Source organism: Simochromis diagramma, unplaced genomic scaffold (assembly GCF_900408965.1).
Source record: "Simochromis diagramma unplaced genomic scaffold, fSimDia1.1 OVJJ01000545.1, whole genome shotgun sequence".
In the NCBI taxonomy this organism is placed as follows: Eukaryota; Metazoa; Chordata; class Actinopteri; order Cichliformes; family Cichlidae; genus Simochromis; species Simochromis diagramma.
This window is the reverse complement of record NW_024387371.1, coordinates 7,192,832-7,220,765: the sequence shown is the minus strand read 5'-3', so window position 1 is coordinate 7,220,765 and position 27,934 is coordinate 7,192,832. Positions and strand designations below refer to the sequence as shown.

Sequence of the window (27,934 nt, the reverse complement as noted above, 5' to 3'; positions counted from 1 at the left end):
TAGTTTGGTCTACATCAGGTGATCCTCAATGATCCCTTTCTTATGGTGCTATAAGTAATATATAGGTTTTTTTTGTATAGTTTTCTGTTAGTGTTGACAGGGCCAGCAGCTTAAAGAATTTGCAGATGCTGTTGCATTGATATGCACCTTTATGTGAAATTTAACACGAGTCCTTATCTGTTGTTTGTGAGTGGCAAGAATTGTAGGATTGGTGTGAACTTTATTGATTTTTTATTTTTTATTTTTTTAATTATTGCAGCATGCTCTGTTATCCTCTTTTTTGTCTTCTCTTTACCCTCATACCATACCCTTGGCTAAGGCCAGTCTTCTGGGGATCTTTTTCTGTTAAAAAGAGAGTTCTTCCTCCCCACAGTTGCCAAGTGCTTGCTCTTAGGGGATACTTTGATTGTTGGGGTTGTGTTTCTGATATTGTAGGGTCTTATCTTACGCTAAAAAAAAAAGAGAGTGTGGTGTTGTGAAAACTGAATTAAAATGAAATTTCCAAGTGGCCTAATTTCGAATCAGCCCCACGTTAAAGTGGAGTATATCCTGTTCCAGGGTACAGTTACAAAACATGAGGATATGAAAAAAATAAATAAATAAAACTATGATTTCTGTCTGTAAAGTCCTGCGTAATTTAAGATATCACATTACAGGACACGCTGTAAACTGTATTCCTTCTGTAGTTACTGATTAATACGTCGATTTAACCGCAGAAACAGAGAATTTACACATGCATAGATAAGAGCTGCGTGGTGTCTAGTTTTTCGAGCGGAAGTGCTCACTGCTCACTGCCTTGGAACATTCTCCTCACTGTGAGTGGATGTGTGTGTGTGTGTAAGTGGAAGAGTGTGTAGGTTATGTGTGTATTTGAGTGTGTGTATGTGTGTGTGTAAGCTGCCTCCTCTCATGTTGATGTCGACTGGCTGCCACCCACTCTAGTGGTGAATAGACAGGAAATAAAAATTAATTAATTAAATTGAAAAAGCATTCTTCGAAGGTGACCTGTCCTGTCCGAGCTTCCACCGGGTCGTCCGAAACGATGAGCCTGCCTCGGCCGGACGAGTTCAAGCCTCCTCCGGAGTGCCCGGTCTTCGAGCCCAGCTGGGAAGAATTTCGAGACCCGTACGCCTTCATCAATAAGATCCGTCCCATCGCTGAAAAAACGGGCATTTGTAAAGTGCGGCCGCCCCCGGTGAGTGTCATTAAAGGTGAAAAAAGCGTTACGGAGACGCGGATGCTGAATTAGTTCATCGTTAAAGACGGAGAGCTGGGGATTTAAAGGGACTGCTCAACATGGCGGATAAACGGTTGTTTCATTCTTTGTGCTGCCACTGCTAGCTGCCTCTCATTCGTGACTATTTACAACGTAGCCGCGCTGCTTTTGACCGACAGCAGTCTCGTAGACTTGTCGGTGTTTTGAGTGGGTTAAAGTCGTGATTCGCCGTGTGTCAACAAAGCGTCGATGGTCTCAGTCATTGAGTCACTTTTGCTTGGCTAGGCTAGCGCAGGCTAACAGCTCAACCTGTCATAATTCAACACACAGCTTTGACATAGGTGGCTATGCGGAAGCCATTAGGCTCCGTAGAAGAAGAGGATGATCATGATGTGATCATATGAGGGACAATGCTTTTACTCAGCTTGTTCCCCGAGTGTCCTCGCATACCTAAAGTTGGTATTAATTAGGGATTATTTTCTCAAGAGCATCCTGAAGTGGTCATCGCCCTCCAGTGATCGCCCCGTCACTTTTTTGGGTGTTTTTATTCCGCCTGGCCAAGTCCAGGATTAACTCTTCATTTCCAAGTGTCAGATATTGAACCCCATTGTGGGCCAAAGACTCAACTGGGTTTTCTTTCTGAAAAGTTATTGTTAAATCCGCCATATTACGGCCACCTACACCCTGGCGTGCATGTTATAAGAATATGAGTTTGTTAAGAGTGAGCCACTCTTCATGTATATGCCTGTGTTGTAGGGTGTTGTCCTCCATGTTGGCTTTGTGGTAAGCTGTGCTGGTGAGTGAGTCTTCCATCTGGCCATTTTGTGTGCCAGTGGTGAGGGGGGGATGTTGGCTTCAGACTTGAAACAAGAACTTTAGGGGCCCAGCATGGGTGTTGAATGGGTGTTTTCATTGTATAGCCCAGTTTGTGTGTGGTATTGAAGAGCTTATTGATTGTTGTTCTCTCAGCTATCAGCAGGCCTTGCCTAGCCTGCAAATATGTAGTCGTATGCCTCTTTACCTGCCTAATTTCACTTTAGATAAGCCACCAGTGTTTAAAAAGAAAAAAAAGTTTGGCTAATTTGGGTCCAAACACAACTGGGAAAAACTTAAAAAAACAAACAAAACAGTAGCCTCAGTCACATGGCATACTATTGCAAAAATGAAAGTCAAAGAAGACTACATAATTAAATGACCTTCACTTGTATTTTTGTTGCTGTTTAGGGTTGGCAGCCTCCATTTGCTTGCGATATCGACAAGCTTCACTTTGTTCCTCGGATCCAAAGGCTCAATGAACTGGAGGTGAGTTTTGCTAGTCAGATCATACCAGCCCTCATTTGACTCGTTTATCTTTCTGTGGATCAGTACTCTGAAATGTTGTTCTATTTTTAACTCATTCACGTAGCCAGTAAACCCACTGAGGCTACAATGAAACAAAGACCAGTAATGTTATTACTGCTTTGGAATAATGTTACAAAATAAAGGATTACTGGATTTAAAACTGAAAGTGCAATTATTTATGTTTTACAAAAACAGCAGAACAGCACCTAATATTCATTTTTTCTGGTTTTGCTGTCATGTCCCTCAGTAATCTTCTTGGTGTTGTTGGTCTTTAGCTGACTTTTCATTGCTTGTCTCTTTTCTCAGGCACAAACCAGAGTCAAACTCAACTTCTTGGACCAGATTGCGAAATTTTGGGACTTGCAGGGATGTAGCCTGAAGATTCCTCATGTGGAGAGGAAGATTTTGGATTTATATAAGCTAAATAAGGTTGATATTTGCTTGCACTGCACATCATTTTTAAATCAAATACCCAGGGGTTTTAGCTGAGTGAAAAAACACCCTTTGGATGGGTGACTACTCACATAAACACGATTAGTTAAGACTCTTATTTTTGAGGCAATTTGATAAATAAAAATGTATTTCAAATTTGAGTAAATTAAACCAAAAAGTACTTGTTAAGAGATCAGAGTCCTGGAAATTTCCTTTAGTGGAAGATGAAAACCTTTTTATATGGAAAAGGAAAGGAAGGAAAAGGAAGAAACTGTCCATTTATGTGTAATAATCTAGTTAAACCACTCTTATAACAAACTATGTGTCACTTCAGCTGGTAGCAGAGGAGGGCGGGTTTGACATCGTCTGCCGGGACAGGCGATGGACCAAGATTGCGCTTCACATGGGCTTCGCCCCTGGCAAAGCCGTTGGCTCACACCTGCGAGGGCATTACGAGCGAATCCTCTATCCCTACAATCTGTTTCAGAATGGAGCAAACCTGCTGGTGAGTTAGACCCATGCATCAGCCTGACAACATATCTTTTTTCCCGGTAGTGTGTGACTCATCTGGTCTGTGCACTAACTATAATGAGAAATGCCCATTTAGGGGGTGTTTTCTACTTTCATTGCTCTACTTGTGCTAATGCAAAGTATACATGCAGTGCTGTACCTTACTGTAAAATAAAAAGTAACCATCCCAATACAAAGTGTAAGTGCTTTAAAGCAGCAGATATTAAAGCAGCCAGATCTTTTTCATACATTCGGGAGCCGCTGCTTTAGTGAGACTTTAGATTAGCTTGCGTGTCGTTTAGTGGAATACATTTTCAACTTTCATTTTAACAGCAAATGTTTCTTTCTGATCTTGTTGACTAAAGCAATTATCATCTGGCAGTTTCCATAAAGATGACGGGTCATGGTTGCCATCCTCTTTTTGTTGTTTTCTTCTTCTTCTTCTTCTTCTTTTTTATAATTTCTTCTTGTTTCATTAATTTTGGGAGTACTGCAGCATCGATACCCAGCTGAGTTTAGAGAGACTAACAGCCTCAGCAGTGTAGGAGTGAAAGGCGCACATGTAGCATGGAGTACTGTGTTGTAATATACTGATTAAATCGTTTTTTTATGATTAAAAACATTCTTAGTAATATAGTAGTCTTATTACTATATATACATGTGTAAAATGTGTGTGAGTGTTAGCTCCACCGCTAACATTTAAGAGCTAAACCACAGAAATGGTTCAGTTTTCCTAAATAATTCCCACAGTTCATAACGGTTCATAGCTGCACTTCCTGGGTGGCTGTGGCTCAGGAGGTAGAGCACGTCATGTACTAAACCAGAAGATTGGTTCATTCCTGGCTCCATTAATGTGTTTGACAAAATTTTCTTGGCCACGATACTGAAACCTGAGTTGCTCAAAAACAAACAATAAAATCTTAAAATCAAGTTTAACAGCCTGCCAATGTGAGGAAGCCATTATAGGCAGTTTGTGGTCTTGCTTGCATATGGCAATTAATGCCCAAACCACAGCTTTTTGGACCAGTTTCCTTCCACCAAGCAGTGACAGACTGACACCTGAATAGAGAACAACAAAGATAAGGTACATTTAGTTGGGACACTACAGTGCCTGCAACCAAAACATGGAAAACAACCAAGCTCAGTATAATGAAGACAATGTCAAAAAAATAGCTTAGGAAGGTAAATATTTAGCTGTACACAAAAAGAGTACAGTTAAATAGAAAATAGAAAATAAAAGTGAGAAGCTCAGTGGATCAAAACCTAAATATAATATAGGAAGGAGCTCAGTCAGTAAAATCAACAAATGTATGCCTTCATTCAAAGTCACAATAAAACTGGTGAAGTTTGAACATGGTTTAGGGCACAGCAGGTGGCTGTTTGGAAAACAAACTTAGGCGTGGTACACGTTTGCATTAGCGTAAGTAGGACAATAAAAGCAGGAAATAACCACTGAACTGGTATTTCTCATTTCTTCTGCAAATGAAAATGATTTATAGTTCAATGTTTCCATTGAAGCTAAATGTTGTTGAATGCAAGTTGAATGTAATATGGAAGGAGCAAGATTAAACAAATGCATTATTAGGATCGTTTGTTCTATGTTGGGTTGTATGTTTTGTGTTTTTAAGAGCTGTCTGATTTTTGCAGTATTTTTAAGTTAGCTCTGTTTTCTTACTGATATATTGAGTTTGATTTTATCATCTTGTGTCTCTTTTATTGATTTTGGCTCTAATTTTTCATGAGATTTTGCAAGAGAGATAATTTAATTGGTCATTTGTGACTTCTTACACAGGTCACTTTAAACTCTGTAATCACCAAAGCTCTCTCCTGCCTTAGGCACCAGATCCAGCTTCCAAACTGATGCTTTTGGAGGCTGACCCTGAACTTCAAGAAGTACGTTTGTGTCATGTTTAAGAAGCTACTCGGCCTCACATCTAACAAAATGCATGTTTATCTGTGGCTGGGCAGCATAAAGTTGTGGGGCTATATTTACAGACAACATTTAAATCTCTTCATAAAACAGTTAATCTTAGTATCAGTTAACAGTATCTTCACCTTGATCTACTTTCTGCAGTTGTAATGTGTTATCCACACAATAACCTGCTGTTGGTAATTAGTTAAACTAAAAAGTCAAACTCCTGAGAGTCTGAGATACCTTACCTTCACACACAAACTGTCTCAACTCACACGCATCCTTCTGTTTAATTTGGCATGTTTCTTTGCTCCCTGTTTGAGGTGACAAACTAACCACATCCTCCTCATGGACATTTCTTCTTTGACTGTTTCACTATAATCACTCTTAAATACCAAATGATACCAAACTTTAAAAAAAAGTAAACCACATCTGGATATTTTAACAATAAAATCCACTCTTAAAACTATAATACCAAAACTAAAATAACTCTGAATACCAGATACACTATTAAGTCCTTATTGCATGTGTTTGTCTAAGAATGTGTACATGATGTGAAATATTGTGTTTGTATTGTCATACTCTGAACTTCTTGAATCACGTCCGTGAGAAGTACCACACATGTGATTATAATTTACAGATCAAAACTAACACTGAATCTAATGAAAACAAAATATTTTCAAACAATATAAACATCAGTATAAAGAATATAAACTTTCTCTGAAAAGAGAAAGAAAAGAATACAAAAATTAAACAAGATAAAGATTAATAAAAAAATACAAAAATGCTAGAGTAAATGTACCTTTTTTCCGCCAGTTATCTTATTAAACTTTTACACCAGTGCCTGACAGTGGTTAACAAACTTCATCAGAGTGAGAAAGACTAAATGATATTTTTTATATTCTTATATGTATTTTTTTTTTTTTTTAGTTAATTTTGTTTCAGGCAGTTTCCATTTTTTCCTTTAGTCTATAATCTTTTTTAAATTTCAGTTTATTTATTTAAATATTTAAATAAAATATTTCTTCTACTCTTACTTTTAGTTTTAGTTGTAGTTAACTGTACTGTACTACCTGGCAGTCAGTTTATATCTTCCTGATTACTGCATCTAATTATACAGGTATTTCCAGTTAGTCGCATAGGTTCTTTCTAACAGCCTTTGTGATATAGTTCTCCCTCGCTGGCTCTTTCAGTGTGTTCAGAAGCCTGTCCAGCCGGTCGACAGTGCAGAGGAGGGCACAGACATCAAGGAGCAGAAGCTGCAGGACCAGGCTCAGAGGACACCTGTCCAGATATCTGATGCTTGTCCAAGTGCTCGCAGAGCCAAGCGCATGAAGTGTGAGGTGGGAGCCACAAAGCCTGACTAAAACTGCCCTGAAACCATCAGTACAAGCTTCACTATTCAACAGTTATTTGAAGAATCTCGTAGTTTGACGTTTCAGTTCTCACTTTGTCTGTAGGCTGTCTGTGTGAAGACTGAACCAGGTGAGCCCGGTGATAGCAAGCCAAACCTGAGGCGGAGGATGGGGTCTTTTGTTGTCAAGACAGAACCAGGTCAGACCCACACCCCAGAGCGAAAACAGTTATTCTGTTGATATTCACAACATTAATGCAAACACTTCAACACACTTTGTTTGGAATCATTAAGCATTAATAAACATGTATGAATGTTGTAACAAGAGTGTAAAGTAGCGATAAGCAGAAATGAATGGTAATTAAACATATATTCAGTAGTTACAAATCCTCCTTTAGCCAAGAAAATAATATTTCTATAGTAACTTAAAAATACCAAATATGGAGTCCATGTATTTTTAAACATTTCCTGTAAAGGATAAACCTCTTCTTGGTCATAGTAACGTTTTTTGTGGCCTTGCAGAGAAAGAGATTCCAATTCTGGTGAAACAGGAACCAGTTGAAACCAAGGAACTAATATTTGAAGCTGACAAAGTTCCCAAGTCACGGTATAAGAAACTCATGCCTCCAGTTCCTCCAAGTCCAGTAAGTAGACACCAAAAGAGTGTGTTTTAGTTTAATGCAACATGATGAGAAATCCACCCTAAGTTTTTGTCATTTGGCTAAGTTGCTTCCTTTGTCCATTAAATATGTATCATTTTTTGAAGAGCACAAATAACACATAACAAAAAAAATGTGACATTTTAATGCTGAATGTAATTACATAAACTAAAAGATACAATAGCACAAGAAAAGAAGGCAGAGGTAATGTAAGAAGAGAAAAAATGAGGTTTAAAATATCATGCACCATAACTGATCCTTTAAAACTGACAGCATTTCAAAGTATATTTTTAACATGCATGTTAAAATTCTTCATTTTTGTAATAAATATAATGAGTTCTGGTAGATTTCAGTCTATGTAAAAAATGTTTTTCATTTCTATCTGTTTATTTTCGTCTCACTACAAACTGCTCCTGTTGTTATTGCCCAGGTGGATCTGGTTGTTTGTCTGGTGTGTGGCAGTGGGGGAGATGAAGACCGCCTGTTGCTGTGTGATGGCTGTGACGACAGCTACCACACCTTCTGTTTGATCCCTCCTCTGCAAGACGTTCCCAGAGGAGACTGGAGGTGCCCCAAGTGTCTGGCTCAGGTGAGATTAAACAGCACAGTCTGGTAACACTTTATAATTACTATCGTTAATACATAGAAAAATGAGCTAAATAGTTTTTCACTGTTAGCAAATATTGAAAAAATACTAAATAATATTAATTATTACTTAATAATTCTTTGTAAACCATCTATAACATTATCTTGATAGTTGTTAAGGTGGAATGGATGTTTATAAAGCTTCTAAGTAGTGCATAAATACTGTGTAGTCCATCTATAAACATTATTGTTTACTTTTGTTTATTGTAAATGTATTTGTTTTTTAAGCTGTTGCCAGGTTTTATAGTGTTTGTTTTTAAAAGAACATATAAGCAGGTATGTTATCAGTGACGTAAAGACTATGATCCTGTAGTTTACTTTCACTTTTGCTATCTGTTTGTTTGGCTTAGAAAAACAGTACTGGGTTGGGTTACAGTACAACAAATAAGAAGTAAGATCAGTGTCACTTGTTCTGCAACAAGTGTAACTGCACTAAATACAAGAATCTCTCATCACTAATGAAAATGTGTTACAAAACTACACTAATACTGTAACTACAATTTAAAGTTTCTTAGGTATGGTTATCTTAAACTGTTACTCAAAGTCTGTATAGCTTAACGCTAACATTAAAAGGGAACTAAAATGCGTAGTTCTACATCTGTATTTTGTTTTGGGCTTTTACTGGCTTGTATAGCAGAATTAACAGCTCAAAAAAGTTGTATAACTTCTCTTAGTTTAAGCAATGTAAGGAGTGAGTGGGCTCAAACAGCTCCCATAGCCAAATCACAAAAAGAACACGACTCCGGTGCAGCCAGTGTATTCCCAGGGTCGGTTTTAAAGGTTCTCCTTCCGGGAGCCAGCTCTAATGTCTGGCAGACTTTTGCTACCTGCAAAGCTCAGAATAATTTGATTTCACTTCTCTTTGCCACTCTTTACTTTAGTATGGACCTTCTAAATACACCCATGTATTTTTAATGCCAAATCAGAGCCAAAATATGGTGGAACTGAACAGTCTTCTGGGTGGAAATCAGAAAAAGAAATCATGTGTGAACGTCACACCTTTATGAGGCAGGGCTGGCTTTTACCACAGGCCACCAGAGGGGTGCCAAAGAAATATAAAAAATATTTTTAATTCTTTGTGATCTAATTTTGAAACACTGCTTACACCATTAAGCATCTGATACTCAGAGGAGACCTCAGGCAGGATGCTCTGCTGGGGGCTGACTCATATAACCTGCTGCTGCTGATATAAAATGGTGTTTAGTTTGAGTTTTAGATATATAACAGCTGCAGCAGTGTACATAGTAAGTGAGTTTCAGTGATAACGTACAGGTGACAATACCTCTAAATTGCAGTTACTCCAATGTTTTGTTGCCTTTGAAGTTAATGGCTGTTTAAATCTGGCCTAGACTGTTCATGGTCGCATCATCTCTCCAGGTGTAAGTTGTAAGTGTAGTGTGAAGTTTGTCAAAATGTCAGAGCAAGAGGAAAATTAAAATAATAAAACACCCAATCCAGTTGGAAATGGCTTTTAAGATGTGTATGTGCTGAAGGTTGGAGATCGATCTCCTCAGGTGTTGGCATTATAACAGTCTGCAACCTGAGTGCCACCCTTGAATCCCTTTACCACTGAGTGAAATATCAAATCTGAAACCAAGTGGGGATGCTTCCACCTGTGCCCCATTGCTCATCTGCAGCTTTCACTTTCCTCTACTGTTGCCGAAAGTTCTGAATCTTTGAAGCTGCCAATTTGGCTCTCTAGACTGCAGACTCTAGGAGACAGGCTTCTATGTTCAGGCTCCAACACTATTGATCTAAGGGTTTCGGGGACCCTGTGTTGTTGACGTAATTAGTTGTTTTTGGACAGACATGGTAATAGTGGAGCTTGCTTGATTGGTCATGCCAGAGGCCACTTTCAATAGTGAGATACCGAGTGAGGTTTGAAAGAGAACTGCTTTAAAAAAAATGCTTTAAAAGGTTTGCTCACTTTTTCTCCAAGATCGTTTTTTTACCTCCTGGAAGTTCATCCATTCTCCCACAGATTCAATTTCAGAATTCTCAGATTTTTACCTATATGTTTTTAATTATGTAGTTATAGAATAGGTTTTTGGCATCATAATTCCATAAATAATTGTGCATAAATTAAAAACCACACACACAAAAGCTAACCGTGTCAATATCTTTGAAAGGCTTTTTTAAATTTGCCCACAGGAATGCAACAAGCCTCATGAGGCGTTCGGGTTTGAACAGGCATACAGAGACTATTCCCTGCGTGCATTTGGCCAAATGGCAGATGCCTTTAAATCTGATTACTTCAACATGCCAGTTCATGTAAGTAGATAAGGTCCAAACATAAACATACTGCTCTATGTCAGTCTGAGTATTTTAAATTCAATTACCTCTCACTTCTTTGTTACAGATGGTGCCCACAGAGCTGGTAGAGAAAGAGTTTTGGCGTTTGGTTGGAGCCATTGATGAGGACGTTACTGTAGAGTATGGAGCAGATATCGCCTCGAAGGAGTTTGGAAGTGGATTCCCTATTCCAAATGGAAAATTTAAGGTTTCTCCAGCAGATGAGGTAAATGTCTAAATAAGCAATATAAAACCTTGCATATATCTGTGGAATCATGTTTTGTAAACTAAGAAGTACAAGCATTGCACTGTAATTCCTGCTATTGACCTGGGTATGCCGTTCCCCACGCAGAAATACCTCAAATGTGGCTGGAACCTCAACAACCTGGCGATGATGAACCCGTCTGTACTGACTCATGTAACAGCTGACATCTGTGGGATGACGCTGCCGTGGCTTTATGTTGGCATGTGCTTCTCCTCTTTCTGCTGGCACATCGAGGATCACTGGAGCTACTCCATCAATTACCTGCACTGGTATACAAAAAAAGTTTCTTGTATAGGTTTATTATTGCTTGAGCTCCTAAAATAAAATACATTTTATTTGCACCTCACTTTTGGCCAGCAGGAGTGAAGTCTTTTCTATTTTATTCATTTCAAGGGGGGAACCCAAAACCTGGTATGGTGCTCCTGGTTTTGCTGCCGAGCAGCTGGAGGACGTTATGAAGAAACTGGCCCCAGAGCTTTTTGAGTCTCAACCTGACCTGCTCCACCAGCTGGTCACCATCATGAACCCCAACACCCTGATGGACTATGGAGTCCCAGTTCGTAGTCTTTTTCACATCCTGTGTAGTCTACATCTGTATATGTAGTCAGTGTCTGTTATGAAGTGGATTTACAGATAAAACTTGAATATTTCTCACAGGATTTTCTCTGCTCTCCACTTTGCTTCAGATTTACAGAACAAACCAGTGTGCTGGTGAGTTTGTCATCACATTTCCTAGAGCTTATCACAGTGGCTTCAATCAGGGCTTCAACTTCGCTGAGGCGGTCAACTTCTGCACAGTGGACTGGGTATTTAATCCCTTTATTTCCGCTGTTCTAAACAGCATCTCTTTTTTGTTTGGAAAAAGTATTTAAAACACTTTTTCTAATATAATTTTATGTGAAAGTAGAAGATGTGAATGAATAACAAGGTCATTTTTTTATTTTTAGTATGAAAGATTTTCATTGATTGAGTACAAAAAAAAATGCCAGCCTATTTTAGTGGTACTGCTTTACAGCTTGATTTATAGTTCTGTATAAAATCTACACTTTACCTGATCTGCAGCTTCCCAGAAAAGTATTTACGCATCACAGCAACACACATTTTTAACCACTGTTATAACAACTGCTTTAAGTCCTATAAAAACAGAGGTCATGTTAACTGAATATGTGAAATCTGAAAGCTGCCCATCCCTTTAACAGGTTAAAACACAGATGGTGAAACTGTAAAATGGTACTAGGAGCACTGGTGTGTTTCTAAATTCAAACAAACACAGTAGAATCCTTCATGATGGTATTCAATGGCACCTGTTAGCAATAGGTGCAGAAGGATCACATATTGTGGGATTTCCTCTCAGTGAAGTGAGTTCTCACAGAATTAGAGAATATGTAAACTATCTAGAAGGCTGTGTGGCATTGATAGCATGCAGGAGAAAGAAAGACAATCGCAAGAGAGAATGAAGCACCAGTGACGGCTGTAGAGTCCACGAACACCAGCGCAATGTGCAGAGAAGACTTTTAGTAGCTTTAGTTCAAGTCTCTGTGAGAAATTTTCCCACGAAGCAGGTAGAAAAAAAATCATGCTGAGGGCAGAGAAAAGCAGACACAAATACCAACAACAGTCTATGCCACAGGCTCTTTGGGATTCAGTGCAGGACTATAAATAAAGCTTAAGCTGCTTTATCGGGTCATGCATCAGTATTTAGATTACCTCCAGTATTTTCATAGTGTTATGCAAAGGCTGTTACTATGAACTGGAGAGAAATGTGAAGCGGCAGTTTATATTAAAAGTAAATTATATTATATCTGTTCACCCAAAAAAGATCATGTTGCTTTTTTAAAATTAGTTTTCTTTTGTAAAGTAGCCACAAGTTGAAATAAATTCATTTTAGTATCACAGGAGAGTAAGAAAAGCTGAAAATATTTACATTAGGCTGACATTTTTTTTGTTCTTCTTTACACACTTACTCAAAATTACTGCTGACTAATTTCTCTTCTGCTATTGCTCCATCACCAATTACACACTTAACTTTCTTTTGTTCCTTTCTCTTCTACCAGATGCCTCTTGGCAGACAGTGTGTTGACCACTACCGCATGCTGCATCGGTACAACGTGTTTTCGCATGATGAGATGGTGTGCAACATGGCCACAAAAGCAGATACACTCAGCGTGGTTCTGGCCTCAGCCGTGCACAAGGACATGGTCGCCATGATCCGAGAAGAGGAGGAGCTGAGAGAGAAAGTGAAGAAAATGGTACAGCATCTTTCAACATCTCGTGTAGACATAATGACAGAGTTGCATAGTGTGTAGACTATTTTTTAATAAATAAATACAGGTTTATTTTTCATATCACTAGTTTAAAATTGCTTTTTTGTTTTGGCCTCGCAGAAATGTGTAAAAATGTGCCACTAAGCTTTATTGGCCAGCTGTGAAAGTAGCATACATGTTTAAAAAAAGTGCAAAGAGGTGTTGTGTTTAAACACACACTGCATCACCTAATGCATTTGCTGGTATCTCACACCTTCAGGGAGCGATGCACCACCAGGAGGCAAAGTACGATCACCTCCAGGATGATGAGCGACAATGTTTCAAGTGCAAGACTACCTGCTACCTGTCTGCCATCACCTGTCCCTGTACCCCCGGAGTATTGGTCTGTCTGTACCACATCAACAACCTCTGCTCCTGCCCCGTCACCAACTACACAGTGAAGTAAGTCCCACTGATTATTTTTTAGTATTAAACTACAGAAAACTGTGGTTCTTCTGATTTGTGCATCTTATTAAAAAAATCAATCGTTTTGCTTTGCTGCTACAGTTACAGATACACACTGGACGACCTGGTTTTGATGATGAATTCTGTGAAGCAGCGATCTGAGCTGTATGATGAATGGGCCTCCCGTGTAACAGAGACTCTAGAGGCCAAACTCGAAAAAAAGAAAGGTAAGCAGCAAAGGACCAAACAGATGGTTTCACGTATTTAAGTAAAATAACCAGTGTTTCCTTGCACCTAATTTCAGAAAATGAAACTATATTCAAATTTAAAACCAATGTTTTGAAGTTGCAGTAGACAACCTCCTTCCATGGTGCTGTAATAAAGACTGCACTACTTTCCATTTTAAAACATTAGCTTATACTCGACTGAGTAAGCAGTAATTATAGCATCTGAATCTCGCTTTCTATCATCTTTTTAGCCACCTCTACCATCCTCCTCCTTTTTCTTTTTCCATTTCCACGTTTAATGTGGTTGTTCTAGCATCAACCGTTTCAGTTATCTGGCCACAGCTATGGATCATTACAGCCCAAAACAAAAGCACTATGTTCAGTTTAGCAAACAAGTCATCATTTGGCAAGGAGATTTCATACCTGCTGGAAGAGACGATGGCACAGTTAAAGTGAAGTTTATGGACAGCCCATGTAAATGCAGACGGTTTCATTTATTCTGTAGCTACTATGTTTTGCAAAAGTAGAAAAATACACATCTACACCAAAACAGGGCAGGTGCTGAGCTGAAAACAAGCCAGCAAAGAATGTAAAAAAGTTGATGGATGCATGTTTAAGACTCATATTAAAAAGGATTGCTTTGCCTGCCAATCTGTAAATAGTCAGTAATATAATTTTGCTCGTCTTTTATCTCAGAAAGTAGAGCACTGATGAAAACCTTGTTAGTAGAAGATTGTCAGCTTTCCTGAGTAGATGTGAGAAATTCATTCATTTTACTCAAACATGTATCCAAACCTTATTAACTACCTCAGTTTCAGATCGTAAAATTTCCTACTCATCAAATTAATACAGCTGTTGTACACTTGACAAACTGCACAGTTTGTCATGTGTGACGCGTCCACCACCAGCTGCAGTCTGCGTACTGTGAGTTTGGTGTTCTTGTTTATTATGGCACAGCAGCAGGATCCCCTCTTCATCTGCCTGCCTCAGCATCCCTCCTCTCCATGTATTTTAGGCTCAAACTGGGAAAAGTGTCACTCTGTAGGAAGTGTAATCGACCTCCTGTTTAGACTCCTCAGCATGGTGTTAACTGTCTGACGTTTATTTTTAAAAGTGCCACTTGTTTAATTAAATTTCGTTTACTGAAGAGGCTGTCACACTGTTCTTGGGAGCTATAGACAGCGGAGCAAAAATAGTTTACAAAACTTGCAAATGAGAGCTCTACAGCTTTTTCTCGTTATCTTAATTAAGACGCTTTAATAGGAGAAACATGTAGCAAATCAAAGTGGTAACCTGCAGGGCTGAAAAAAGAAGCCAGTGCATAAGAGCCAAAACTGCCCCCAATCCCCCAAAACTCCCACATTAAAAGGACCAATGAAAAGACTTAAAAATTAAAATAAATGTTCACAGCTTTTTATAAAAATAATTGTTTGGAAATTGTTTGGGATTGTCTGTTTGGGATTCTCCAGTGATTAAAAACTGTTGGTAGATGAAGTTTTGAGTAGGTGTACCAGGCAGCTGTAGCCAACTGGAGTCTGCTAGAGTCCACCTGTGCTAAATGGAGTCACTGAACAAAACTGCCGTTTGTGTCTTTTGAAGCATTTTAATCAGGTAAATAGAAATTTGTCCAACTACTTTATTAGTCTGTTACTTAGTACCAATTGGAAGATATCTGAGTTTGTGCATTGCAGTCGTACAGTTGCTCATCCAAATATGCTCACTTCTGGTTTCAGAAAGCTCAAAACAAACGTGTGCCACTGCGTTTGCATTTTGACTAACAAAGCTGTGTTTGCACACACTGTTAAAACACACACTGGGCGAGACATCTTGAATGAATGATGTTGGACATTGACAGCCCCCTTTCTATTGGCCAAGTGGGGAGTCATCACTGCATATATTGCTCTAATATTAAGTTGCTCTGCAGCTGCACTGCGATTAGAAATAATGTGTTTCGAGCTCAGAGTCAAGGTCAGCATTTCCTGTGTGAGTGTATGTGCATTCAGAATGTTTTTGGCCTTTATTGGATGGTCCAGTATAGAGTACACAGTAGTGGGAAGACAGTGAGGGGGGGCTGACACACTGAAAACAACCCAACACAGTAAAGACACAATACATGTGTTACAGCTCAACCAGGTGAGCTTTAGTGGCGTCCCCTGTGCATACAGTGGTTTGCAGACCTAGGATCAGGTGTTAGAGGTATTTACTTTCATTCTGGGGCAGCTTGTTTGCGCTGCTATAAGTCCTTTAGTTAAACCCTTGGGACAGAGAACACAAAAGTCACAACAGACAAAGAACTTGTATATGATGAAGTGAGTCAATATGCTAAAAACAATGAAAATGCTTCACTGCCACCTTTGTTTTTGCCTTTCATGGTGCTTTTGTTCACCTTTCTTCCTCTTTGCTGAGTTCCTGTTCTATCTTGCCCCAACCTTTTAACCAGTCATTCATGCTACACAAAGCACATATCACTGTTATATCGTGAGTGCCTCATCGCAGTCCAGACCCGACCTTAAAGGGCCAGTATAACATAACACACAAAAAGAAGCACCCCGAGTTTTGTTCCTGTTTTTGATATTAGATTAGAAGATATTAGAATCACACTCGATAATCATAATGAGCTGTTTGACTAAGTGATTCTAAATAAAGTCAATAAAGAAATGAAATCCTAAAATCCTTCTACCAATGACTCCGCTCCATTGTCACTGTCAGCAAAGTAATTCCTCAAAGAGCTCCTGGAAGCAATTAACCTAAGACTCAGTTAAGTCAATAGTGGTGTAAGTTATAAGATAAAAGTATTTATTACTCTTTGCAGCGCCAGTGGCATGTTCAGCAAAAACAATAAAAAAAGAGGTTGCTGCAGTAAGTCATCAGTTGCTCAGCAACATGTTGGGTTATTTAAGCTGCAAATGTGTTAGACTATGATTAAGCTGCTCTTGTCTCCTCAGGCCTGCCAGTCTTTCGCACCCTCCTTGCTGAGTCAGACTCCAAGCTGTTCCCTGACAACGACCTGCTGCGTCGGCTTCGTTTGGTCACACAAGATGCTGAGAAGTGCGCGTCTGTGGCACAGCAGCTGTTGAATGGCAAGAAGCAGACCAGGTAACATTAATATGCGATGTCACCCAGGCTTATGCATTACTTGTTCTCACACATTCTTCTTGTTGAATAGTAATAGCGCCTTAATGAGGGTGATTTCTTCACTCATGGACACAGGTATCGGTGTGGAAGTGGGAAGTCACGGAGCCAGCTGACTGTGGAGGAGCTGAGTTCATTTGTGCGGCAGCTGTATAACCTCTCCTGCAGTCTCCCTCAGGCGCCCCTGTTGAAGGTAAACTGAGGAGAAGAAATTTGCTTTTACCAAAGTAAAATTTCATTTCTTTAATTTTAAGTCACATTGTGCAGCTTTTGTTATTTGTGCAGTTTCTGTCCTGCGTTCCTTGTATTTAAAAATATGGCAGTGTGATTGGCACTAAGGCCACTGCTAAATGGGACAGTTTTATGCCTCACAGGTGAACCACAAAGTGTGGTGTCAGTGAAGGGAGGTAAATGTTGGAATAGCTTATTAATGGCAATAAAGTAGACCTCTGCGTAACACGTTAGATCTGTGATCAGTTTTATCTGAACTTTATGTGATGTATTGTTTTTATTTGTGTGTTTTTATGTGTTTTGCGTTACATGTCTTTTCTGTATTGCATAGTTTGATGTGACCTGCTTGAGGACTACAGATGTAAATTAGTGGTTTTCTTACAATCTTACACGTTTACGTCTTATTTTTTACGTCGATGTCCATTAACATGCACTTTCCCTGTTAAATAAATAAAAATGCACTACTTGATCTGATTTGAAGACATTTTTCAACTTCTTGTATTTTGCATCTTCAGGAACTCTTAAATCGCATTGAAGACTTCCAGCAGCACAGCGAGAAGGTCCTGGCAGATGAACTTCCCAGTGTTGCTGAGATCCAGAGCCTTTTGGACGTCAGCTTCGACTTCGACGTGGACCTGCCTGAGCTGCCGCGCCTGAGAGTGAGGCTGGAGCAAGCACGATGGCTGGAGGGGGTGCAACAGGCCAGCGCTCAGCCTGCTACCCTGACTCTGGAGACCATGAGGAGGCTCATCGACCAGGGAGTCGGATTAGCACCTCATCCGTCAGTGGAGAAAGCCATGGCACGACTTCAAGAGCAGCTCACTATGTCTGAGCACTGGGAGGACAAGGCGAGCAGTCTTCTTAAAGCCAGGTGAGGGCAGCACCGATTAGTCCATGATAAAGTTTGCATCATAGCCACAGGATAGGAGCTTCCAAAACAGCAACAAGGACATATTATGGTAGCTTGTCATGCTCTGAGTTTAATCCAAAAGAAAACCAGATGATTTCTAAGATGTTATTCTGCTTCTTAGCTTTAACTCTGTGTCCAGGTATTTGCACTGATTGTAACTGAATAATGTAATATTACGTCAGTGCTCCTGATTTTGCTTCATTTTAATTACAGCTAGTGCAAAATGCTGCTGCTAGAATATTCAACAAGACCAACAAAAAGTGAGCATCATGTTTAGTTCTGCCCTCATTCCATTGGTACTCAGTGCTGTCCAGTATTAACTGTCATTAGTGCTTTTCAGAAGCTTTTAATGGCATGGCTGTCAGGAATGCGCATTTACTCTCACCATTATCAGGCAAACTAATCTCCAATCAGGACTTAAATATCAGCATTTAAAAAAAAAAGTTTTGTGTTTCCTCATCATGCTTAGTCCACTGCAGCTTTGAATTTGGGGTTTTCACAGAATTTGAGATAGTGTATGAAAAATATTTCAGATGTTTGACAATTAAAATATTATTTAATGTAAATAAGTTTGGTTTTCAAAATAACATAAGCTTTATGTTTTATGCAATTTTATGCAATAAAACCTGTATGTACAGAACATTTTTGAAAGTGTTTGTGGTAAAATAAATATTTAGAAAGCTTGTGAACGAAGTGTCATGGCATTTCTTGGTATGGATAATATAGATAACATGGACCTGATGCAAATATTGTGCCAATGTTTACAACCTATGGTGCATCATTTGTGTTTTTCTACCCACCAGACCACCACACTCCATAGAGACCCTTAGTGCTGCTGCTGAGAAGGCATCTAGCATCCCTGCCTACCTCCCAAACTGCCTTCTCCTGAAAGACACCATCAGAAAAGCCCAAGAGTGGCTGCAAGAAGCTGAGGAGCTTCAGGTTAGCAGAAATTTTAAGAATGGTTGGACTATTAGGAAATATAATATTATTATATGTTATTTTGATAGGGTGTGACTTAAAAACAATTGTGATGGTGTTTATAACGATTGAGAGTTCTCCTGTCATGAAAACTTGTTAGTAACTTATTGCCAGTTTAAAGGAAGTGCGTGAGGTTACTGCAACAAAGAGGCTGTTCTTAGAGGCGTGTAAAAGACAGCAGGAAGGCAGTGAAACTGTGTCACTCACATTTGTGACCAAAAATAGAGGCGTCTGGGGTGTAAAAAGTGTGAAGGGGTGTGTGAGTAAAAACTATTTTTAGATTCAGCCTCCGTGTTTCACAGCAGCAGTGAAGGTGACGCTGTCGTAGTTATTTTGAGGCTGGAGCCTCTCCACTCTGACCCACACACGCAGTGAGAGGAAAGAGGCGGTGCAGTGAAAACAAGGGGAAAAGAAAGTCAACAATTACTGTAACTACAATCGAAATCTCTGAGTGGAAAAGTCCAAAAAGACTCATGTATTGTATCTTTTTGCCTGATCCCATCCTCTGCTGATTTATTTTATACAACAACTATATAGTATACTGAAAAAAAGTGCTGGCTTACGTATTGTATGTTTCGCCGTGCCTTTCAGTGTCTGGCACAATAATAACATGCAGGGTTGAGTGTAAACAGGAGCACAACTTCCTTTATTTTAAGGCTTTAGTTTTTAATTATTCTTCAGAATATTTTTTTAGAATAATTAATTCTTTGTGTTATTATAACTATTAAGCTATTCACTAGTATATAACTTAATGAAAATTATTAGTTGTTTTTTTAAGGACCAGTAAAATGTAAACGAGGCCAACATAACTGGTCAGCTGGTTCAGGGTATCAGTGGGGCAAAAAAAGTGTGTTACACTAAAATAATCTTCTTGATTCAGGTCAGCGGCTGCATCCCGATGGTGGACACCCTCTCTGACATGGTGCTACGAGGACAAGCCATTCAAGTCCACCTGGAGCCTTTAGACAGGCTGGAGTCTCTCATGGCACAAGTGCAGGAATGGAAAGAATCAGCAGCAGCAACTTTCCTTCAGAAAGACTCAAGCCTCACCTTGCTGGAGGTAAAATTAAATTAGATTTAAAAGGATTTTTAGGACATTTTGAAATATTATCTGCTGAGGTTAAAACCTGGCAGGCAGAAAATGTTTGACTTGTCCGATCCTTCCTGTTTCTACTTCTCTTTGTGCGGAGAGAGTTGAGCTTGTGTTTAATGAATTTGAATACTGTGTATGTATACTGTATTGGATTCTCTGGAAACAAAGAAAACATTTGAAGATGTTTTTTTATGGGATCTTACCCAATAAACTGTATTAGACAAAACAGTTAGTCACCAAAACTATTGCCAAACTTCTACGTGAAAATCATTTATTTCCATCAAATTCAGGCTTCGTTGTAGTGTCTGGCACAATAATAACATGCAGGGTTAAGTGTAAACAGGAGCACAATTTCCTTTATTTTAAGGCTCGGTGCAGATAAAATCCCCGTGTCAAAGGCAGAGGTTGTTAGTTTTAGGTCCTGTTAGTCCAGGAGACTCACAGGGCTTTTGTTCTCTGCAGGTTCTTTGTCCCCGATGTGAAGTTGGAAATGTCGGTTCTCCAAAGAGGAAGGCAAAGAAAGGAAAGGAATCACCTAAAAGTAACAAAAAGAAAACTTCGAGGTTCAATACTCTCAGCGATGTGGAAAAAGCGCTTTCAGAGACCACGGATTCTACCTCTGCAGTAAGTATTCAAAGAGCTATTCCCTGAGACACATGTGCTTCAAAAGAATAAAGTTTGCTGAGTTACCTGATTTTGACGTTTTGGTGGTCAGATCCTGATGACGAGAAGTAGTTTTGAGCAGAAGGAAAGTCTTGTCTTTTCAGGTTGTTGCAGGAAAAGCTTAACTGCATATAGAAGGGTGCTTGGGATGTGTGTTGAGCAGTCAAACTTGATATGGGGCACAATGCTGAACAGGGTGATAACAGTCAATTTAAGAAAAAAAACAAACTTTTATTCAAACATTCGCTGTAATATGATGATAACACAGTAATTATTTGCTTAATCACTGCGGTAGAGATCTGACTGCTGAAATTCATCAGGAAAAATACTGAGTCTATGTTTTATTCAACAGATGGCAACTCTTGAGGAGCTGTGGGTGAGGGAGATGGAGGCTTTCTCTAATCTCAGGGCAGCAAATGAGTCAAAGCTCCTTCCCACGGCAGACTGCATGGACCTGAGGGTGTGTTTCTGTCAGAGGGCGCCCATGGGTGCGATGCTACAGTGCGAACTCTGCAGGGATGCCTTCCACAGCGTGTGCGTCAGAGACCCGTCAGATCCCTGCAAAACACAGCCATGGCTTTGTCCGCAGTGCCAGCGGTCAGAAAAGCCCCCCTTGAGCAAAGTCCTCTCTCTGCTGGCATCACTGCGGCACATCGGGGTGCGCCTTCCGGAGGGTGATGCGCTGCACTATCTGATGGAGAGGACAGTAAACTGGCAGCAGCGAGCGCAGGAGGTTTCACAGGCATGTAACCTACCAGAACTCGAAGAGAGGCCAGGAACTCCTCCCACTCTCACCCGCTGGGTTTCAGGCAGTGACAACCCTCAGAGCAACACTCAGGTCACTCCTCATCTCTTTGTGCCACTTTTTAAGCAGTTAATTTTTTGCAAATGTTAATTGGTAATGATGGGGAACAATTCTCTCCCCAACTCTGCTAAATGAAAATGTACGTGTGCAACAGAGAGTTAGATTTTCTCCACATGACACAATAAACCAGTTCCCTTACAAAACCATTTTAAGATTTTGGTTCAGGATCAGGTTTTTACAGCTTTTCCAAGCATTTCGTACAAAACAGAAGGAGCTAACAGAAGGAGATATATTAGTATATTAGTATAAATCATCTGGCAGGTGTAAAAATAAAATAAAATAAAATAATGAAGGAGGAGAAATGCACCATTAAAGGGTGCTGTGAGATGTAATAAAAAGATGATAGGTGTCTTAGAAGCTGCAGAAATGACACAAATCTGATTCATATGTAGAGCTCAGTTCCAGCCCTCTTTGAAGCTTAAAGAGTTGTTTTTATTATCACCTACCTGCGTGTGTTAACATCGGAGTTTGATGGTTTTGATACAGGCTCCTTGTTTGACTCCAGAGTGGAATAGGACAAGCCATGCTCAGACCGTCTTCTACACCGAGCAGAGATGCATACCGCTGCACGGTCAGTGTCCTGATCCACTTCATGAAGACATGACTCGCAGTTTTTCTGTCGTTTCAGATTGTCACATTTTAGATTTTGCGTGTTTATGTTGCAGGTTTGAGTCGGGACCTGGAAGAGCTGATGGTGGAGGGGCTCCTTCTGCAGGTGTCTTTGCCAGAGGTGCAGAGCCTCTACCTTGTCTTATTGGACAGAGCCAGCAGCCAGCAAACAAACCCATGCATGTCACCACCACAGGAGGAGCCCACAGACTGTGAGAAACACATGCAGTTTAACTCTCAGGGAACAAATCTGCCACTGAACCAGGTACAAGCCAAACCAATAAAGGAACCATTTCACATCCTGAACACTGCAGCGCCAGTTTCATCGTGCTGATTTTATTTTCAGGATGGTGCCAAAGGTGCAAGCAGCTCAGAAAAGAAGGTGAAGCGGCATCTGGAGAGAGACAGCTCAGATGGAGAGCGCAGAGCGAAGGACAAAAAGCACTCTCACAAGAGACAAAAGATGAATAAAAAGAATCCACAGCGCAGGCAAACCTCGACCTCGTCCTCCCCGCGCTCCAACTTCTCCCAGTCTGACGACTCTGATGAGGAAATGGCTGTGTGTCCAGCAGAGAGGTGTCAGCTGCCAGAGGGAGATGAGGTGAGAAAGACCTCTGACAGGAGCCACATAAATGGATTTAGTCTGCAGAGGACAGGCTAAGGTTACTTTACTGTCTTCCATATGAGGACCTCATCTCCGGTCAGGAAACTGCTGCTTCAAAAACAAGACGAGCTGTAATCTTTATTTTTATCTAAAGAATTGATCGTGAACAGCAAACACCAGCGCTCCCAGACAAACCTGTGCAAAAACTCTGTGCTGTAGGTTTCTGGTGAATGACATTCTAATATTTCATTTTATTAACATAAAACCTTCACATAAATGTGTTGGCGGGTTATGGGTGAGATTTTTGGAGCCAAAAGCGACCCCTTAACAACGTCACAGACTTCTGAGGGGGTCTGTACCTCACAGCAGGCATTAATATTAGTCAGATCAACAAAAAAAAGGCATCCCCCACAGCGGAGATATTCAAGTCAGGCATTCAAATTAGCAGAGTCGAGCCCGAGGAGGGTTGATCAGCTAAAGCTGTGTCGGGACATCTGTCAGTCAAACTGGCCAAACCTCAAACTCCAGTTTCCAGGTGGATGAGTTATAAAAAACACAGGGAGGTGGTGTAATGATGGTGGAAACTATCCTCCCCCTCCAGCTATGCTGTTCCCGTGACTTTGAGTTTGAAGGATTTCCAATTTTATAAGACAAACAAACTAAATAACAACAACATCATGAAGTAGAACATAGCCATCATCTCTTGGAGGACACATTTAACTTTAAATATATGTTAGATTCTCCTGTTGATTAAATGTTGATTGAATATGTGTGACAGGTCTATCATAAACAGGACGGAGGGGAATTTTTTCAGGATAAACGCAAACTAAAACTTTCCTCCGGATTAACTGAATTTTTCGATGAATATCCGACTGCAGACTAACTCTAAATCTTTATTAGATTTTTTCCATTGATGGCATAGGTGGCACCTTGTTTGGTCGAGCTTGTAAATTGTTTTGCTGCCCTCCATGAAAACACAGGTGGTGTTGATGAACATTGTGGAGCATATAGCTTTTGGAAGTGTAGACCTGTTGTTTAGCTGTGATGTTGACTGACTTGTGTGTTTCTGCAGGTGAATTGGGTCCAGTGTGACGGCAGCTGCAATCAGTGGTTTCACCAAGTGTGCGTCGGCGTTACGGCAGAAATGGCCGAGAAGGAGGACTACATTTGCGTCACGTGTACACTGAACGACGGGCGCGTAAGAAAGTAAAGATGTCATTCTGAAGGGAGGCGTGTCTTGAGTCTGGAGGGTCACTGACCCCGTACCCCTCTTCACCCCCTCGTCCCGTCTGTCTAACCCTTTTGTAACAACGGTGCTATCTCCTCTTTGACATGTTGTCCAGAACTATAATGTTTAGTTATTTTTTTGTATTTTTACATATATATATTATATATATTTCCTCCTTCTTATGAATTGTTTGTGGTTGTCTAAATGAAAAAAAGAAAAACACAGGATGTGAAGTCTGCTGCATGGCATCCCGTTACATCGACGCAAAGGAGTCTTACACCATGAACCCCCCTCCCCCCCGGTAAAGAGAATTAATCAAGGGTTAATATTATCTTCTTTAAAACTTTCTTGCATGTTAAACCAGAGCTAAGGGGACAGAAGTCGAGGTTTTCACCCCCCAAAAAATGACTTTTTTTTTTTCTTTGAAATCCAGTGTTTAGTACATGCATCTTAATATAATTATTCCCATTTTTTGTTTTGTAGAATAGTTTTATTTATCTGAGCAATAATTTTTGTCTGAATCGACTTAAATGGCTTTGATCTCGGCTGAGTTGTGTTTTAGCGATGATGGTGTGATGTACAGAAAGCTACTGGGTTACGTGTCTGGGTTACGGAGAAACACTGCGGCACGCCAAAGGAAAAAGAGGCTGCTGGCTGGGCAGATCCTCGCCTTGTAACCCGTCACGGGAAACAGCAGGAAGGACCTGGAGTAGCTGAAGATGTTACAAGTTTATATTGTGGAATAAAGCCCTTTTGTTCTATGGATATGCCTTGTCTTTTCACTTCAATGTAGTAAAAACAAAAAATCACTGCCTGTCCTCAAAAACAGGATTTAAATAAGCTGTTCAGACAGTGGTCATACAAGTTTACCCATCAGAGATCACAGCGACTAACTATTCTAAAAACCTGATTTTTAAAATGTAATAATCATTAAACCCTGATAATGCTGATTTTTATTGCTTCATCATGAAACAAATTTTACAATAAACATTTATGATCCCCAGTTATATTTATCTTTGAAGCCAGACAATAAAGACCTGAATGATCCGTAAACACGGAGTCTAACCAGATGCTGACGTCAATAATTTAATATCATTTTCCGGATTGTGGCTACACTACTTAAGAAACAGTGTAAATTAGAGTATTTTTACTGTTTATTTATTAGTATTTATTGTTTATCAAAGGGTCTGAATCCTCTACCAAAAAAAAATATTGTTCTGAATGATCGCAGTGCGGAAACAGGCGAGATTGCCTCAGTTTTCTGTCTGACAGTAATGATAACATTCGGTGGTTCTGCGATCTCATTGGTAGGTGACACAGATGGTGGGGTGTGGACAACCAGGAGGAAAACATAAAATCTGAGTCTACAGAGCTTATATTTATGTTTTATTTTTACAGAAATTCAATTTTGAAACCTTTTAATTATCAATAATTGATCAACATTTTTGTTTTCTGAAGCCGGGCCTGTCAAAACAAGTTTGAGAACCCAATTTTTCATTCTGTGTAACGCAGAATAAAATTTCAGTTATTTTCAGTGTTTAATAATTTAATAGGATGCTAATCTTTAAATTACACCCTCACTTTCAGAAACATCAGGATAACTGTAAAATGTAAATAAAAAAAACTGTGGAACAATTTCAGGATAATGTTGGTCGATGTAAAACTGTGAAGACTTTGAATATCTCATCATTTATAGATGAAAATATGATCAAAATATTCAGAGAATCCAAAGAAATCTCTGTCTGCGAGGGACAAAAGCCATGCCCTGCATTAAAAACAGACATGATTCTGTTATTTAATCATTGGATGGGCTCAGGAACACTTCCAAAAGTCATTGTCTGTGAACATGGTTCATCCAGTGCAGGTTAAAGCTCTATGATGCAAAGAAGGAGCCATATGTGAATATGATCCAGAAACTCTCTCTGGGCCAAAGCTCATTTAAAATGAGCAACGTGGAAATCTGTTCTGGGCTTAGACAGCTTGAAATCTGACGTCCTTAAAGAGGAGAGGGACCATCCAGCTTGATATCAGCGCTCAGTTCAAAAGCCTGCATCTGTGACGGTAGGTGCATTAGTGCCCATGCAATTAGCAGCTTGCACATCTGGAAAGGTTTCAGAGCAACATACATCCAGATGACATCTTTTTCAGGGAAGGCCTTGCATATTTCATATTTTAGTTATTACAACAGCTTGTTTTTTTAGTATAAGAGTAGAATGAGCTGCTAGAATCCTCTATCAGACAAGACTGAGACTATTTTTCCCTTAAAAGTCCAGCAGCTCAGTTCCCAGATGTTTACAGAGTGTTGTTAAAAGAAGACTGGATGCCACACAGTGGTAAACATGGCCATGTTCTAACTTTTTTGAAATGTGATGCTGCCATTAAACTCAGAATGAGCTAATATTTTTCTTAAATGGTACACAGCATCGGAACCTTTTCAGAATGTGTTTACCATTCAGCCAATTGTCTGATACAGGAACAGCATATCTAAATCTATTATTATTGTCATTTGCTAAAATTAGCAATAATTAATAAATTTAAAGATTCCACATAAATAAATATCTTTGCAGAATTACGTACTGCTGAAAAAGCTGCAAGGACTTTATAAAACCCTATAAGATGCCACCATTGTGGCAGCAGCTTTCCAACTATACTGGCATGAATGTGATCATTTCAGAGTCCTTGAGCCTGATTAATTCCCTTGATAAAAGTATCTATCTGTTTATACTTGTTTTTATACTCCAAAGTCCATACTTCAGATTATGTGTAATCTTTCTAAATCTGATAAATACTTGTCCAGACCTAGCACAAAGCAAACATGTGGACCTGCACAGTGACATGATGATTATTTTTAGGTATTTTATCAGACTACCTAACAAAGACGTGAAATGTGCCTAAGCCCTGCTTTATAATTGTGCACGCATTTCCTATCGACGCCTGTCTGAAGTCTTTGTGTTTGGGGGACATTTCCTCCTCTCACAGCAGGAGGAGAAGCTTGGTGATAGAAGCAGCTCCTTATGTGAAGGTAAATTGAATTCATTAACAGGAAGCAGCTGGGACAAAGACAGCAGCTTTAGCCACAGGGAAACACAATAGGTTCACCGACCCGAGGTACACCTGATCAGTGTCTTTCGCAGAGTGACCTCTCTAAGCTCTTTACTGGTTTATCCTGAAGGGGGAGCCAAAAACCAGCTAAGAGAAACAAAGTAGTCTTACAAAAATGACGAGGCTAAATAATAAAGCGACAAAATGCACACGCAAAAAAAGACACAAATGAAAGTGTTAACAAAGATTTTTTTAAAAATTGATAAGAGGAGAGAAAATACACATTGAGATTCAGAGATCTGAAAATGCACAAAAAGGAAGTAACCATAAAGTCTGAGGAAGTTATTTAGTAACATTCTGACATGTAAAATAAGGAATGAATATTGAAGGATGTGCACTATTTATAGACCAACTGTCAAACTGAAGCAGATTAGTAGTGCTAACTACATTAGCTCCTTTGTTTAAGGGGTCAGGTTTCCCTGAGTTGTATCCTTCCAGTGAAGTGGGATTCAGATATTTGATCTGCCCATCAGAGGTTTGTTCAGTTGAATCAGCTTGCAGCCATTGTTTAGCAGCTATAGATCTGGCTGAGCCTTCTTCCAGCAGAACAATGCTTATTAAGCAGCACTGTGATAGTGGAAAACAGACTGAAAGTTTCTAATGAGACAGCACTCCGAGGGACCAAGATCAAATTTATCCAAAAAGCATCATCAGGCGGATCCAAAGCAACAAAACTGTCAGAAGAATTGAGCTGAAAGATAGAAACGTGTCATTAGTAGAGCAAAGAAAGGGTGGTTATTAGTGAGGTTGTGTCTAGTCTAGCCTCTAAGCTTCTACTCAGGAAGGGAAATGTGAATGGATGGATGGTTGGATGATTGGTTGATTGGAGGTTTGGAGGTTTGGTTGGATATATTGATGAATGGTTGGTTGGAAGATAGATAGACAGACAGATCTATGGATGGATGGATGTGGTTCAGCAGGATTGGTTTGGTTTGGTTTGTCTTTTCTCTCTCCC

At 39.7% G+C, this 27,934-nt stretch overlaps 1 protein-coding gene across 2 annotated transcripts; it reads left to right on the top strand.

Moving 5' to 3' along the window:
* Positions 1-732: 732 nt before the first annotated feature.
* On the top strand, positions 733-24,642 carry kdm5bb (lysine (K)-specific demethylase 5Bb). 2 transcript variants are annotated; one of them, XM_040008209.1, is made up of 28 exons: positions 734-1,195; positions 2,441-2,518; positions 2,864-2,986; positions 3,324-3,494; positions 5,336-5,392; positions 6,605-6,754; positions 6,872-6,965; positions 7,288-7,409; positions 7,855-8,013; positions 10,221-10,340; positions 10,429-10,587; positions 10,714-10,895; positions 11,020-11,182; positions 11,313-11,432; positions 12,681-12,875; positions 13,150-13,331; positions 13,437-13,561; positions 16,507-16,657; positions 16,772-16,886; positions 17,440-17,795; positions 18,638-18,776; positions 19,696-19,875; positions 20,371-20,532; positions 20,924-21,409; positions 21,923-22,007; positions 22,102-22,310; positions 22,392-22,646; positions 23,722-24,642. In XM_040008209.1, exons 1-28 carry the CDS (start codon positions 1,043-1,045, stop codon positions 23,857-23,859), a joined length of 4,629 nt encoding a protein of 1,542 aa, XP_039864143.1. In that variant the 5' UTR covers positions 734-1,042; the 3' UTR covers positions 23,860-24,642. The 2 variants fall into 2 exon arrangements, with proteins under 2 accessions (XP_039864144.1, XP_039864143.1); XM_040008210.1 differs by lacking the exon at positions 5,336-5,392 and having other exon boundaries at positions 733-1,195.
* The last annotated feature ends 3,292 nt before the right edge of the window (positions 24,643-27,934 follow it).

Bases quoted from the DNA above. Each gene is read 5' to 3' on its own strand.
- kdm5bb (XM_040008209.1), top strand. From the start codon at position 1,043: ATGAGCCTGCCTCGGCCGGACGAGTTCAAGCCTCCTCCGGAGTGCCCG. The intron at 2,519-2,863 runs GTGAGTTTTGCT...CTCTTTTCTCAG, and splicing joins AAAGGCTCAATGAACTGGAG to GCACAAACCAGAGTCAAACT. The intron at 13,332-13,436 runs GTAAGTCCCACT...TTGCTGCTACAG, and splicing joins GTCACCAACTACACAGTGAA to TTACAGATACACACTGGACG.